Source organism: Saccostrea echinata, unplaced genomic scaffold (assembly GCF_033153115.1).
Source record: "Saccostrea echinata isolate AGI-Se365-2 ecotype Australia unplaced genomic scaffold, CSIRO_AGI_Sech_v1 ptg000020l, whole genome shotgun sequence".
Taxonomy (NCBI): domain Eukaryota; kingdom Metazoa; phylum Mollusca; class Bivalvia; order Ostreida; family Ostreidae; genus Saccostrea; species Saccostrea echinata.
Window position 1 is genome coordinate 6839109 of NW_026889769.1, and position 16496 is coordinate 6855604.

The 16496-nt window shown below is 34.7% G+C and overlaps 1 protein-coding gene across 1 annotated transcript in view; it reads left to right on the forward strand.

Annotated features, from left to right (window-relative positions):
* The window catches only part of LOC133189861 (uncharacterized), a 64672-nt gene extending 48389 nt beyond the window's left edge, over window positions 1-16283 (forward strand). The window contains exons 4-5 of the mRNA XM_061325255.1: window positions 12022-12192; window positions 15487-16283. Coding sequence (XP_061181239.1) covers window positions 12022-12192; window positions 15487-15672 — 357 coding nt within the window. The 3' untranslated portion in view covers window positions 15673-16283. The remainder of the gene's footprint in view (window positions 1-12021; window positions 12193-15486) is intronic.
* Window positions 16284-16496: the final 213 nt, after the last annotated feature.

Genomic DNA, 16496 nt, shown 5'->3' on the forward strand with positions numbered 1-16496 from the left:
ATCATACTTAATGTGGAAGCATCCTCTGGTAGTTAGATCCATTTTTGTTCAAATCATAGTCCCTGTCTATATAATGGGGCCACAAAAGGTGATTAAATTATACAGAGAAGTACATGAGGAGTACATGGAGGGGATCTAATGCAGAACAGCAGGGCAAAAGTGACTCACTTGAGCATTGTGGCCCATGGGCCTCTTTTTAGCTTACCTGAATCAAAGGCTCAAGTGAGCTTTTCTGATGGAAATTTGTCCGTTGTCTGTTGTTTTCATCATTGTTGTTGTTGAAAACTTTTCACATTTTCATCTCGTCCTCCAGAACCACGAGGCGAATTTGAACCAAACTTGGTACAAAGTATCCTTTGGTAAAGGGGATTAGAATTTGTTCCATTGAAGGGCCACACCCTCTTCCAAGGGGAGATAATCATGAAATGCCAAAAATTGGTTGGGGTTATTTAAAAAAAACTTCATAAGGACCATATGAAATGAAATGAATCATCTACTATAATTATTTTGACAATAATAGAATTTTCTTCTTTTCATCAAGGACAGATAACTATTCTGAATCAGAAACGTTTAAGGTGCAAGATTGCTAGCTTCTAATGTTATCATTCATGTGAATTTAGTTAATTTTGCTTTCAGCATTAGCCAGCAATACATATTGAACTAGTTTAAAATAAGGCCATTCCAATTTTTTTTCTCTGTTTAGCTTCCACCCATTTTTCAAAAACCTACCTACCTATTCGCAAAAAAACACCACACAAACTAAAAAATAAAACACAGACTTTATAGTCATAAAAAATGGGGTCATTAAAAGAATTTTATTTCATTCATCTATTTTGCTTGTAGAAAGATATATTCTTCAGCCAAATCAAGGTATTAAATGCTTATAATATTCCTAAAATGATGTATTGTAGACAAATATATAAAGAAATTGTCAGAATTCAGCGATTTCGACCAGAATAATTAATTGCAGGACTTCTGGCTTTGTTTTTTCTGGTATGGGGTGTCAAAAACAAAGGCAGATGCTAAAAGTAGAAAAAAAAAAAACTTAGAATGGCCTAATTCGAAATTGATAAATATTCCTTAACTATACATTGCATACCTTAATTTCTTTCACTGTTTAATATTAAATTGAAGAGCAGAGGCAACATTATAAAATATCACCTTCAGTATAAGTGTCACCTGAATAAACATCTCAAAACATGAGTCTGTGAATCCGGGTGGTTTCACTCCAATTACCTGTACATGCTACCTGTTCATGCATGATTTTGCACTGTTTTCCTGTTCACCCTGAGTGAATTTGTGCAAACATAAAGTCATTTGATCATGCAGTGGGTGTTTAGATGAATATAATTATTGAGCACTGATATTAAATTCAGTTAGCCTCTAAGTTGCTTATTAATATTAAATAATTATTTCCAGTTTTAATGACAGATGATACATACTTTTCTTTCAAAAATCATGAACATGGGAAAATAATAACTTTATCAATGTTTAAATTAATTGGACAAACTGATTCCAAAGAAATTTGTCAGATAAGACAACATATTCCAAAAAAGTCAACATTTTAAACAATTGAACTTTATTGAAAGGAACTTAAAGATCGTCTTACACAAGATTTCAGAATATACAACATCCAAATTAAACAAGTTTCATAGTATGTTAAATAAATAACTTCAGTTTAATCATTTCATTTTTATTCTAATAATCTCCTACCAGCTTTTTTTTTTCTAAAATTATGAAAAAAAAAATTTATAATTTTTTTTTATTAAAACAGAAACATATAAAACCATAAAATATGGTTTTGTTAGTCTCTAATTTAAAACATATTTGATCTGATCAATAAGTTACTGAGTAGATATTGCTTAAGATATACAATATAAACCTTTCCCATAGCACACACGCAAAAACCACAAACATAGAACATTAGTGATTTATCGCAAAAGACTAAAAATCCAAACAGGCAAAAATTTTTACATGGGTTTTATGCCTTTAAATACAGGTTACATGTACAGGTATAATCGGGGTGAACCACTAGAGGCAAATCCACTCAGAGCCAACATGTAATTGGGGCAAACCGACCCATTACCGGTGTCATATAAATAGAGAATATTCAATGTTTTGTAGATGAATATGGAATTTATTTCACGAGTGGGACAGGATTTTTTGATATTTTCACGAGTGCAAAGCACGAGTGAAAATATAAAAAAAATCCTGTCTCACGAGTGAAATAAATTCCATATTCATCTACAAAACATTGAATTTTCTGTTTATTACATTTTCTTTGATTTTCCCTTTGTCCCTGTCTTTTCTTAACACAGTGTCATAAGCTTGACGTCATAGTTGAGTGGTTTAGACGTCATAGCTTAGCAGTTGTGAGATTGAAAACATTAAATAGCATGGATTTTAGCAACATATTTAGGAAGAAATTTGCAGTTTTAGCTCTATCAAGATGGTTAGTTAATATCTCTATCTTATGACAGGCCAAAAATTATTTTTTTACTTACTTTGATATCCTTTCACACTGTGAGCAGGGCTCGACAATAACTTTTTTCCCTACTTGTCCATTCGGACAAGTGACCAAGACATTTACTTGTCCGAACTTCAACTTCACTTGTCCGAAAAATTTTCAATAAAGATCTAATGCTGTTAACTGAAAAACTAAAAATAAAGTCCATTACATGTGCATGATGTTATTTTCAAATACAACGAACACATAAAACAAAACTTTATCTAGACTTTCTGTCCTGACAACATAAATGCTGTCAACATAAAACAGAAGCCGAACTCAGTTCCATGCCTTTGCAGTAGTATGCAATTAGTGAACTTCAATCCCGATCGAGTGTACCCAAAAGGACCTAAAAGAACCCAAAAGGAACCCAACAGGACTCAAAAGGAACCCAAAAGGACTCAAAATGAATATATTGTGATATACTGAAATTATTAATTTGAATGAAATAATGAATATTACATTATAAATTTACATAAAAGTTGGCAAAAACATAAATTGATACTGTTGCAACTTTTCTTTGAGAAATAACATAGTGCCTTATATAACACATCAAACACTAAATCTGGTTAGATATGCTTTGTTTTATTTGAGCTGAAAATAACAAAATATTATTATATTTCCCCTTCTATTGTACCATATCTTACTATATGATATATAATGAAGCAATAAGTTTTATTTTATGACTTGTTCTAGGCATATGGTATCAGAGTGGGGGAAGGGGGACCCCCCATCCTAAACACACACTCCATCCCCCCCCCCCCCAAACTACTGTTTTATTTTCAATAAAGTATGAAAGTGTTCATTGAATATCCAGATATCCCCTTTACTTCATGTCCCTTTGGGTTGCTTATAATTTACTTCTGGATCCTTTTGGGTAAATCGACGCACCGCTCAATTACATAGCGATCTATGTCGGGATCAAAGTTCGGTTTTTATGTACTGTTTCCGTCTTAAAGTACCGGTAAACTTTTAACAGTCGTTCTTTTAAATATTTAGAGTCTTCTTTACATAAAAATGCACTTGTCCTATCGGACAAGTGCCCAGCAATATTCACTTGTCCGTATTTTTTTTTCACTGGTGCCGGACAAGCGGACAAGCGTTAATGTCGAGCCCTGGTGAGAGAATATCATTTTGGTATCCTTTCACTCTGTGAGAGAATATCACTTTTATTCATTGACAATAAATAAATCACAGTATTTCACTGTTGAAAATGTAATATTATATTGAACCCCGCGATATTTTGAACCCGATGTCATATAATATATTGAACCCCGTGATATTTTGAACCCAGGATATAGTACCTGTGTATTGTGTGTACACAGGGAGGTGTCATTGGAGGTCAACAATACCAACTGTCTATTGTTTCCCCTTGATGGTTTCTATATTATTCAATACAGTGTTTAGAGAGTGTAAAAAATTGGGTGGCCCAGTTTGAGGGGTGTTTAGCTTACATACATCATTCTGGTGTTAAAATCGAGCTAATCAAAGCAAATACAATCATTTACAACGTCATCTTCAGTACACAGATCTGGTTAATTTCCTCGGTAGTCCACCAGACAGATGAGAATGGCCAGTCAACACAAAGGGCTAGAGATTCAATAGTTCATTCCATAGAGTGTTACTGGAATATTGGGTGTTTTTTGAAGGGAGAGAGCAACATTAAACAGCAATGGGTATATAAGGAAGTCTAATTGGGGAACAATATTTACCAGCCATATTAATTTGAACCCCTCTTTTGACCACTGAAGTAAAAAAAGGGGAGGGGGTGTCAGAATTCTGCAACGATAAAATTTTGAACCCCCACCCACCTATTGAAAAATTAAAATGTAAGAGGGAAGGTCAATATTTTGAAGCCATTGTATCTTGAAAACAGTTTCCATGAACCTTTAAGTGGGGTCAATATTTTACAGCCATGATATTTAAAACCCAACTCCTCAAAAGTGTAACAGAAATTCAATATTTTTGCAATCATAATGACTTGAAATTATTACACTCCCCGTGAAAAAAACCCAAAACACACACACACACATACAATAGGGTCCTCAATATTTTATGATAATATCTTGCACCCCTTCTCTTTACTGTTCAATCGATATAGCCCAATCCCCACAATTAACCTTTAGGGTGAGGTTGTTTTTAACAGCGATATTATTTTATTCCCAGATTTTGAGAACTCTTACGGGGTTGAATATTTCACAAACACTATTCTGCTGAACCCCAAAAGACAAAAATCCAGAGGGCCATCAATATTTTATGGTCATGATATCTTGAACCCCCTCCCTTTCTAAACAAGCATAATACCATAATACTTTAAAACTCCCTCTTCCTGACCACTTAATTGTAATGGGGGACAATACTTTGCAACTATAATATTTTGAACCCCCCTCTTAAATTAAAATTTTTGGGGGATCAATATTTTATGGTCATAATATATTGAACCCCCTATTTCAACTGAAGAAGACTACATGGGGACACCACTTGTTTTCTCCAAATAAAATAAAAATTGTGGGGGTTTATATTTTGCCACATTAATATCTTGACCCCATCCCTCTTCTAAAATTTAAGGTAGGGGACTCAATATTTTATGGTCATTATATCTTGAACCCCCTCCCTCTTAAATTTAAGGGGAGGGGGACTCAATTTTTTATGGTCATAATATCTTGAACCCCCCTCCCTCTTAAATTACAAGAGGCCCACGGGCCTTATAGGTCACCTGAGTATCATATATCAACTTTGCGATGAGCCCTGCCCTAACACCAGAACCTTGACCCAGGGGACATAAAATTCACAATTTTAGAAGAGGCATCCTTAGATATCATAACTATACTCTTAGTTCATCGGCTTAATACCCAGGAGAAAAGGAGAAGATTTTCAAAGAATTATTGCATTTTCTACAATGTAATCATTAGAGCCCCACCTTAACACCAGAACCCCTGACCCAGGGGCCATGAAATTCACAATTTTGGAAGAGGCATCCTTACTCATCATAACTGTTCATTCAGTTTGTTTTCTAAATACCCCGGATCAAAGAGGAAGTTTTTTAAAGAAATTATGCATTTTCACTATATACATGTATTCAACAGAGCCCTGCCCTAACTCCAGAACCCCTGACCCTGGGGCCATGAGTTTCAGAATTTTGGAAGAGGCACCCTTACTCATCATTACTATACTCTTAGTTCATCAGCTTAGTACACAGGAGAAAAGGAGAAGATTGTCGAAGAATTATTGCATTCTAACTATGTAATCATTAAAGCCCCACCCTTACACCAGAACCCCCAGAGCTCCAGATAATTTTTTACCTCAAAGTGTATTTACTCCCTGATTTTCAAATCAATGCAGATTTTGCTTTTCAGCAAAATAATCAGAAAGTATTTTGTTAATCTATTGAAATGTGTTTTTGAAAGAGGAATGTAAAAAAAAAAAAGAAAAAAAAAACAGTTTCTGCATTTATCAATTAGGTTAATGGAATTTAATTTTTAAAAAAATTGTCAGCTTTCAGCTATAATTGAAAAACATTTCATTTTTTCACCAGAAAGACATACGGTAGGCAAAGTTACCACGGGCACACAGAACTCCATTTAAGATTAGGCCTATATCGACTGTAGCAGGAGTTACCAAGAAAAATATCCTTCCTTTGGCCAGATAAAATTAATCTTTAAATTCTCATCCCCACCTGCCCCTCTCAAAAAATTTAGTTTGTTTATTTGCTTTCAATGAAAAATATATAATTAGGTTTTGCTATATAAATTGTTGGCATCGATCGAGATACAAGCTAGTTTTAGTGTTACTCCCCATTTGCATTAAAAGTTGCGTGGCGCAATAATAGCACAGGAATACATGGAAAGCAATAAAGCAATAATTATTATACAATTGATAAAGGTTGTCAGCGCACTTTAGATGATATTATTGCTACAGAAAATGGTAAATATACAAGAACTGTTTAATAAATAATGATAAAGGATAAATTAGACACCATGCATGTTTTGCACAATTTTGACAATATCGATTGACTTGTACCATCAAGATGAAATTTGGATGTTATATGAACAGTGGAAATCTGTGATATTTTCAGACAGAGTACGAGTATTTAATATTCAAATCTTTCTTCCGAACTGGAAATCAGCCTAAGTTATTTCGAATACGCTTAAAAATCAAAATTCCTTTTGATAAAAATTCAAACACTGAGCTGACCTCAATTCACATAATTAGTTAAATAATACTTGTATCATTCAATCTGTTGTATGCAGTACTTTTGTAGTGTAATGCTTATTTATGATTGCTAATGCATAATTGTAAGCCCTGTTTTAATTTTTAATGCGTATTTTGAAAAATTCAATGCATATTTCTGCAAATACACACCTTATCTGGAGCTCTAACCCCTGACCCAGGGGCCATGAAATTCACAATTTCTGGAAAGGCAACCATGCTTTTGTATTGTAACAGCTGGAGACATTTAAATGTCTAGGTGAAGATGTTAATTAGGTAACACTTGCATACACATAGCCACTTTGAGGTACTGTAGGAAAATTACAATAGATTATTATAACAGGACTGCATTTTGACAAAGAGGGATCAAGGGTTTCAGTAGATTGAGAGTTCGAGAAATCAAGAGTAAATTTTTTTTATTTTTTTTATTTATATGGGGGAAAAAATTGGGACCAAAGACTCACTTCAAGCAAACAAGAACTCTGAGAGATCAAAGTTCAAGCCATCAAGAGTTACCTGTAGTTATTATCACATAGCTTTTATAATCTATTAAAATAAGTAACAATTTGACAAAGTACTCAATGTAAAGGTAACATTTTTCTATGTGCCTGACTATGTATGTTTCTGTCCTGCTGTGATCAACCGACCAAGTTGTGGTCATGTAAACTACAGGGGGTGATAAAAAAATTCGCTAACTATCTCTATATTTACAAAACCACATTTCAGATCAGAATAAAATTTGGCACACATATAGTCATACACATGTTCTATAAATAGCAGATACTATGTAATGTTTTTCACTATGTTTGTGACGTCACAAAGTGAAAATGACGTCAATATGTAGGTGACGTGTGACAAAAAATGATTGACTGACAGTCATACTCAAGCAACGAAGGGCTGTAAAGTTTAATATATATCTTGGAAATTCCTTTGCAGTAGCATATGATAATGTGTACAAGGTTTATGAAGACAAAAAACTTGCCAGAAGTTGAATCATTAACTGAATTGATTGTTTTAGTGAAGGAAGGGAGATGGTTAAAAATGATGTTTGTTCTGTTGCCCAGTGAAAGTAAACTTGGGAAGAGATGTGTCCTTAATTGAACAATTTGTTATGAAAGATCACCAAGTTAGAGTTAAAAAAATAGTTGAATATCTTAACAATAATATAATTATTAAATCCCTAAAATATTGTTTCCTTTAGACCTTAAACATATTAGATATGATAAAAAGAAGGCGCCCATACTTTATCCATATTGGATAAACGACTCTCCCAAGAGAGAGGACTTGGGTTGTGATGGTCACCATGCTCATTCTGGGAAAGGATATCCTTATCCACTCATCCTATTGCGGAGATTGGGCCATTTCTGACAAATGGACTGTTCTGTTCTGTTGTACGTGATAAGGTACAGATCAAGTTTGGATTTTGTTTCGCTTCAATAATGTTCCTATTCCTTTTTTAATTTTTAGCTCTTCTGAGCCAAAGGCTCAAAGAGCTAATGCTATGGTCATTTGTGCGGTGTGCGTAAACTTTTTAGAATATGGGCCATAACTCAAGAACCCCTTGGCCAATTATTGTCAAATTTGTCACAGGGTATCCTTGGCCCAAGGGCTCCCTTTTATACTAAAACTGGGGTTGTGACCCTTTAACAAGGGGAGATAATTAGGAAAATAGAAACAAAAGTACTGGTTGCTAAAAAATCTTCTTCTCAAGAACCACTGGGCAGATTATCACCAAACTTACACAAAAGGATGAGGATATGTTGTAGATTAAAATTTGCACGGGGATTTACCCTGGGGCAAAGGGCGTGGTCTCAAGGTCACTTCAAATTTGACCAAAAATTACATTTTATTAAAATATTGATATTTTGCTTACTATAAGGACTAGGATCATCAAATCTTGTCAGTTGGTGCATCTAAGGACCTCATATCATGTTGACTCAAAAGTAGGTCACGGTGACCAATTTTTTAAATTTTGCGGCCATTCTAATTCAAAATGATTTAGAGGTATATTTTGAACAATTTAAGGCCTATGATCATCAAACTTTGTAAGTTGATGCATCTTGGGTCCTCAAAGTACGTCAACTAAAAAGTAGGTCACCTTGACCTACTTTTTGAATTTTGTGGCTAATCATTTTTAAAACAATTAAGGTCATTAATTCGAATACGGGGAGGCTTAGAATCATTAAATCTTGTAAGATGATGCATCTTGGGGCCATAAAACATATTTATTAAAAAGTAGGTCACAGTGACCTACTTTTTGAACTTTGCAGGCATTCGATTTCAAAGCGTTTTAGAGGCATAATTTGGACATTTTAAGTCCTATGATCATAAAACTTTGTAAGTTGATGCATCTTGGGTCTTCAAAAAAGGTCAACTGAAAAGTAGGTCACCGTGACCTACTTTTCAATTTATATGACTATAATTAAATATTTCAGGTACTAATTGGCTTAGAATCATCAAACTTTGTCAGTTGATGCGTCTTGGGTCTTCGGAGTAGGTCGACTAAAAAGTAGGTCACAGTGACCTACTTTTGAAAATTTATGGCGTTAATTTAATATTTCGGGTACTAATTGGCTTAGAATCATCAAACTTTGTCAGTTGATGCATCTTGGGTCCTTGGAGTAAAACAATTGGAAAGTAGGTCACTTTGACTTACTTATAAAATTTTATGATTATAATTTTTAAAAATACTTTAGGTATTAATTGGCTTAGAATCATCAAACTTAGTTGATGGGTCCTCAGAGATTGACAAGTGATAAGTAGGTCACCATGACCAACTCTCAGGTACTAATTGGCTTAGAATCATCTTGGGTTCTCAGAGTGTGAATTGGAATTTCAAGGGTTCATGTAAATATACAGGATACTTCGAGGCTTCAAATAGAAGTGATAGGTTGTACAGTTTATCAGAAGAGCGATTCAAGGCCCATGGGCCTCTTGTTTTTTTCATATCCGTGCATGGTAAGAAATATAAAACACAGAAAAATCTTTTAGCTTCTGTGAACAGAATGCTATTGAGCATGTCATGTGACCGCCTGATTCGTGCATGGGCAGACCGGTGGCAGATGTGCATTAAAATCGGAGAGGACTACTTTAAAAAATAATGAACACTGAAACCTAATTTCATTTCTTTTATGGAAGTTATTCAATTAGTTCTCGAACTTTTTGATCACCCCTCGTATAAATGTTTTGTACACCTCAGTTACTGTAGATTCAAATTTGTTCAAATCATGACCTCTGGGAGGAGGGTGGGTCCACCAAGGGCAATCAAACTTTTAGATAGGAATGTATCTGAAAAATATTCTTCTCAAGAACAAGAAAGCCTTTATTAAATATATAATTAGTCCCCTACCGGAGGGGACTAAAGGTTTCCTCCTCCTCTGTCCGTCTATTTTTCCCTCCTTTGTTAGTCTGTTTCACTTGGTTTCCGCCGCATTTTTTCCTAAACGCTTGCATGAGCTCATTTTTATGGTATGCGAGTGTATCTTGATGAGTTACAGATTAAGTTTGGATTTTATTCCACTTCAATAACTTTTGAGGGAATTATGACCTTTTCAGCTAACCTGAGCTGAAAGCTCAAGTGAGCTTTTCTGATCACCCGTTGCCCGTCGTCTGTCCATCTGTCCGTCCGTCTGTAAACTTTTCACATTTTCAACTTCTTCTCAAGAACCAATTGGCCAATTTTAACTAAACTTGGTACAAAACATCCTTGGATGAAGGGGAGTTTAAATTGTTAAAATGAAGGGCCAAGCCCCCTTCAAAGAGGAGATAATCAAGAAAAGACAAAAATTCGGTGGGGTAATTAAAAAATCTTCTTCTCAAGAACCATTGGGTCAGAAAAGCTGAAACTTTTGTGGAGCATCCTGGGGAAGTGTAGATTCTAAATTGTTCAAATCATGACCCCCAGGGGTAGGGCAGGGCCACAATAGGGAATCCAAGCTTTACATGAAATATGTAGAAAATATATTTAAAAATCTTCTTCTCAATTAGAACCACTTGGCCAGAAAAGCTGAAACTTATGTGGAAGCATCCATGGGTAGTGTAAATTCTAAATTGTTCAAATCTTGATCCCTGGGGGTAGGGCGGGGGCCACAATAGGGAATCCAAGTTTTACATTGAAATATGTAGAAAATATATTTAAAAATCTTCTTCTCAAGAACCACTGGGCCAGAAAAGCTGAAACTTATGTGGAGGCATCTTCAAGTAGTGTAGATTCTAAATTGTTAAAATCATGACCCCCGGGGATAGGGCGGGGCCACAATAGGGAATCCTAGTGTTACTTTGAAATATGTAGTAAAAATCTATAAAAATCTTCTTATCAGGAACCACTTGGCCAGAAAAGCTGAAACTTATGTGGAAGCATCCTACGGGTTAGTGTTGATTAAATATCATGACCACGGGGGGGGGGCACAAAAGATATAACAACGCAGGAAATCTGGTAGAGAACAGCAGGGCCAAAGTTACTTAGGTGAGCGTTGTGGCCCATGGGCCTCTTGTTAATTTTTAATGTTTTTCTGCACTTTATTCCTAAATGTTTGCAGATATTGAGCTCATTTTTGGTATGTGATAAGGTACAGATCAAGTTTGGATTTTGTTTTGCTTCAATGATTTTTGAGGGAATAACAGCCTTTTTAATCTTTAAGGGTTTTCGCACTTTTTGTTTCTAAATTTTTGCATATAGATATTGAGCTGATTTTTGGTATGTGACTCTACCTTGGTGAGTTATAGATTAAGTTTGCATTATGTTTTGCTTCATTGATTTTTTGATGGAATTATGGCATTTTCAATTTTTAATGGGAACCAGATTATACTTGCCAGTAGGGGACAAGTATTGCTAATGCAATACTCTCAGAATGCTTGTTAAGAAAGCATCCACACTCAGGTAGTGTAGATTCAAGTTTGTTAAGGTCATGGCCTATGGGGTAAGGTGGGGCCACAATATGCTATTAAAGCTTGAAATATAGGAGAAAATTTGCCAGTGAAAAACAGCAGTAGGGCCTAAAGGACCCAGGTGAGCATTGTGGCCCATTGGCCTTTTGTCAAAATGGCAATTTCTCCTTAACCTATGTTTGTTGGTGAGGTACAACATATAATTAACTTTAGACAGCTTCATGTAGTCCCATTGTGACCTCCTATTTTGCATTTTGATTGGACATGTCTCTGGTTTCATATAGCAAATCATGGACACTGCCATTCTTTCTATTATATTAGACTTACCATTTCTTATCTGCAAAAAAAAATTAAATAAAAATATAAAAACATAAAGGTTGTGTGATGCATTGTTTAAATGTAGTATTTGGTATTTGTAGGTAAAGGTGGGAGGAGTTGGTGACGAATGGAGAAATGAATTACCTGATGCTTTTGATATTCATATGCTAAGCACACATATTTTAGGTCAGCATGGAGGAGAACTCTTAGCAGAAAGACATTATTCCTTCTTTACCCCTGGTGTTCTTGGTGTGATTTGTTTGAAAACTAAGGTTTGTAATAATTATTTGACTGAAAAAAGCATCTTTTCGAAATCGATTTGAAACTAAGAAAAATATTTCTTAGATCTTAAAACAGTCTTTGAAATATTTCACTTTCCCATGATAAAGATGAGTGAATGGTGAGTGAAACTTGAGAGAATACTGTACAAACGGAAAGCAAATGGTGTATGAATCCTGAACATGGTGAATGATAGGTGAATGACCTAGTGCAGAATGCAAATGAAGCACAAATGCAAACACAGTGTAATTTTTGAATGCAAGATGGGTAATTTTTATGCCCCTCCATGAATATGGATTTGGCATATAGAGTGCTTGTCATGTCTGTCTTCTGTCGCACTTTGCGTTCTCAGTTCAAAGCTGAGTTTCAGAAAAACTATTCAAGATACCTCCACTGGAAGGAGAGGGGGGTATATTGTTTTATCCTTGTGTGTCAAGCTATTTTGAATAACTTAATAAAGCTATGTAGCTATTTCAAGCTATTTTGCTAAATCAAGAGATTGTTCTGGACCTGCTTAAGGGAGCCTAGGTGGCCCCCAGATCCCCGGCCTATTTTGGACCGTCTATAAATCTGCTTTTTAGCTCACCTGAGCTGAAAGCTCCAGTGAGCTTTTCTGATCACCCATTATCTGTCGTCCGTCCATCTGTAAACTTTTCACATTTTCAACTTCCTCTCAAGAACCACTGGGCCAATTTTAACCAAACTTGATACAAAGTATCCTTGGGTGAAGGGGAGTTTAAATTGTAAAAATAAAGGGCCAAGTTCTCTTACAAGTGGAAATAATCAAGAAAAGACAACAATAGGTGGGGTCATTAAAAAATCTTCTTCTCAAGAACCATTGGGCCAGAAAAGCTGAAACTTATGTGGAAGCATCTTGGGATAGTGTAGATTCTAAATTACTGAAATCAGGACCCCCGGGGGTAGGGGGGGGGGGGGGGCACAATAGGGAATCCAAGTTTTACATTGAAATATATAGGAAAAATCTTTAAAAATCTTCTTCTCTAGAACCACTGGGCCAGAAAAGCTGAAACTTATGTGGAAGCATCCTTACGTAGTGTAGATTCTAAATTGTTAAAATCATGACCCCCAGGGGTAGGGCGGGGCCACAATAGGGAATCCAAGTTTTACATTGAAATATATAAGAAAAATCTTTAAAAATCTTCTTCTCAAGAACCACTTGGCCAGAAAAGCTGAAACTTATGTGGAAGCATCTTGGGGTAGTGTAGATTTTAAATTGTTCAAATCAAAACCCCCGGGGGTAGGGCGGGGCCACAATAGGGAATCCAAGTTTTACATTGAGACATATAGGGAAAATCTTTAAAAATCTTCTTCTCAAGAACCACTTGGCCAGAAAAGCTGAAACTTATTTGGAAGCATCTTGGGGTAGAAAAGATTTGAAATTGTTCAGATCATGATCCCCCAGGATAGGGCCGGGCCACAATAGGGAATCCAAGTTTTACATTGAAATATATAGGAAAAATCATTAAAAATCTTCTTCTCAAGAACCACTTGGCCAGAAAAGCTGAAACTTATGTGGAGGCATCCTCAAGTAGTGTAGATTCTAAATTGTTAAAATCATGACCTTTGGGGGTAGGGCGGGGCCACAATAGGGAATCCAAGTTTTACATTGAAATATATAAGAAAAATCTTTAAAAATCTTTTTCTCAAGAACCACTTGGCCAGAAAAGCTGAAACTTATGTGGAAGCATCCAGGGGTAGTGTAGATTCTAATTGTGCAAATGAGGACCCCCGGGGTTAGGGCGGGGCCACAAAAGGTATTTCAAGGGGAAATCTGGTAAAGAACAGCATGGCCAAAGTTACTCAGGTGAGCGATGTTGCCCATTGGCCTCTTGTATCATTTGACTTCAGAATCATGTCTGCATCTTAATCTTTGCATAAATAATTTGGAAAATCAGTGATAAATAGACAAGGATTGATTGATTGATTGTATGTTGTCTTACGTCCCATTTGAGAATTTTTCACTTACATACTGTAGAGATGTCACCATATACTGGTGAAGGGCTTCAAATTTTGACCTTGACTCAGCACTCAGGGCCATTGAGCAGTGAGGGATCTTTATCGTTCCAAAACAATTGAGGTTTATTTTTCTGTGTAGTACATCATCAAAAAGTTGTGTAATGAGCCTCCTTGAATGAATTAAATAGTTAGCATAGTGGCAATTAATAAGGAAAGTAATAAATGGATTATTTATTATTAAGAAGCTTTTTTTATATGTTTAAAGAATATGACAGCTTACTATATTCAGAGATAGTCAGTTATAAGTCTTAAAAACATTTTAAGATATATGTATTCAAGTACACCATTGTGTTGTGATTTCAAAACAGTTCAGTACTTCATTTACCACTTGCTTCAAGTCATCACAAAAATTCATTCATTGCTCATTCTCAGGTCAAAAACTGTGTCTTTGCATCATTAATAAGCCTACAGTGTTTCATGATAACAAGAAATTGCCAGAACAGATATTATTTACTATCCCCTCGCAACGTCATTGGAGGGGATATAGTAAGGCAATCATGTGTGTTGTTTGTGCATGAGAGAGTTAGCGCTGTACGAAAGGGAAGTCAAGTAATTAGCATCGGGATCTATGTTGAATGCTGTTTCGATTTATAGATATGCTCTTTGTGAGGGAATGCTCCGCTTCGTGATGCCCTTGTTCATATGTGTTGCTATGTTTATTGTCATCTCCAGTTAAATGCAATAAAACTAGTGTAGTCCAGTTGTTGTGAATTTCTAAATCATGCTTATGTTAACCGTTAACCATTATTCAGAAAACATCTTTTAAGGGCATACACAACGTACCTTATCTACTGATAATTTTTCAAGATATTTTTTATTTAAGATTATAGTACCATCAGATGTTCGTAGACAAAAAATCAGCATGCTTTACCAGGGGTTTTGAAAAGATGTTAATTGATGAAAATTCTTGTATTACTCAAAGAAAAATATACAAAAACTACTAAACATATATTCTAGATGTTTTGTTTATCCAAACTTGTTTTAGAAGAAGTGCAACAGCATATATGGACATTAAAATGTAGCACACAGTTCCTATAAGTATTGGAACTCTTCAACTCCAGGGAAAAATACAATAAAGTTCAAACTACGTTGCATATGTCCTTAAGTAAATTTCAATATTTTAAACATTGTCCAAATGACTCTTAGAATGTTGCTCAACTTCAATGCCTTGGATGAGACAACCTTTACATTATAATGTTTAATTAGGTGATCTTTTTAAATTTTTCATGGCCTATACTTTTTTCATTTAGTTAATCATCACATTCATGGAAATGACTGAGGACCATTACAAATGCATAGAAAAGGGCCTTTCCTGTGATGAAAAACGTGCCTCCATCTCTTACACAAAACCATATGATTACTGGAATGCAAAAGACAGAGAAGAAATTTATGAAACACTTTTTTGGCTTGGCCATCTTCAGTCATCAGAAAAATAATATATGTTAATGATGCTAAAACTTCTGTATCTTTTTATCTCTTGAAAACTTCATTCATTGAGAAAAAGCCTTTTGCAATTAAATAAGGTAAATCTGAATTTGTCACTGCTAAACTTCCAACTAAAATTTTAAAATCTGCTAAAATATCATTGATGAAGATGTAATACCAGGTAAATTGCATTTTATAAAAGAAATTTTTAAAAAATGCTGATAGCTACATGTATGTTACAAGACTAAGTGAACCTTTCTTTCCCTTGCACTGACATTAGTTCAGCATCATCAGAGAACTTTCATGAAGCAATATGCGAATACTAGGACTAGTTTTGTAGAACAAGAAGGCTACAAATTATGAATTCAATGAGTTTGTTTTTATTAAAGGCCTCTTGGGCATGTATAAATTTGCAAAATGAATCTGTATTGTTATTGTCAAGTACATTGTGATAAATTCTCTTCACATGAAGAAAAAGATTACAGATTGTTATTTCATTACATTATTTAGTGTAGAATTCAGCATCATCAAAATCCTTACACAAATGAGGTAATGTATTAATAATTTTACATAATTTAAGATAAAATTTAAACCATTTTTGTATGTATATATGTCTGTATGAATTTGTATATTAGCTATAAAATGAATTAAGTAATTTAAGATAAAATTTAAACCATTTTTGTATGTATATATGTCTGTATGAATTTGTATATTAGCTATAAAATGAATTAAGTTATTGAAATTTTTGTTAAGGCATTTTAATATTCTTATTTATACATTTTTTCCTTATTAAATGGATATGTGCTCAATAGTTATACAGGATTGAATAATTCAT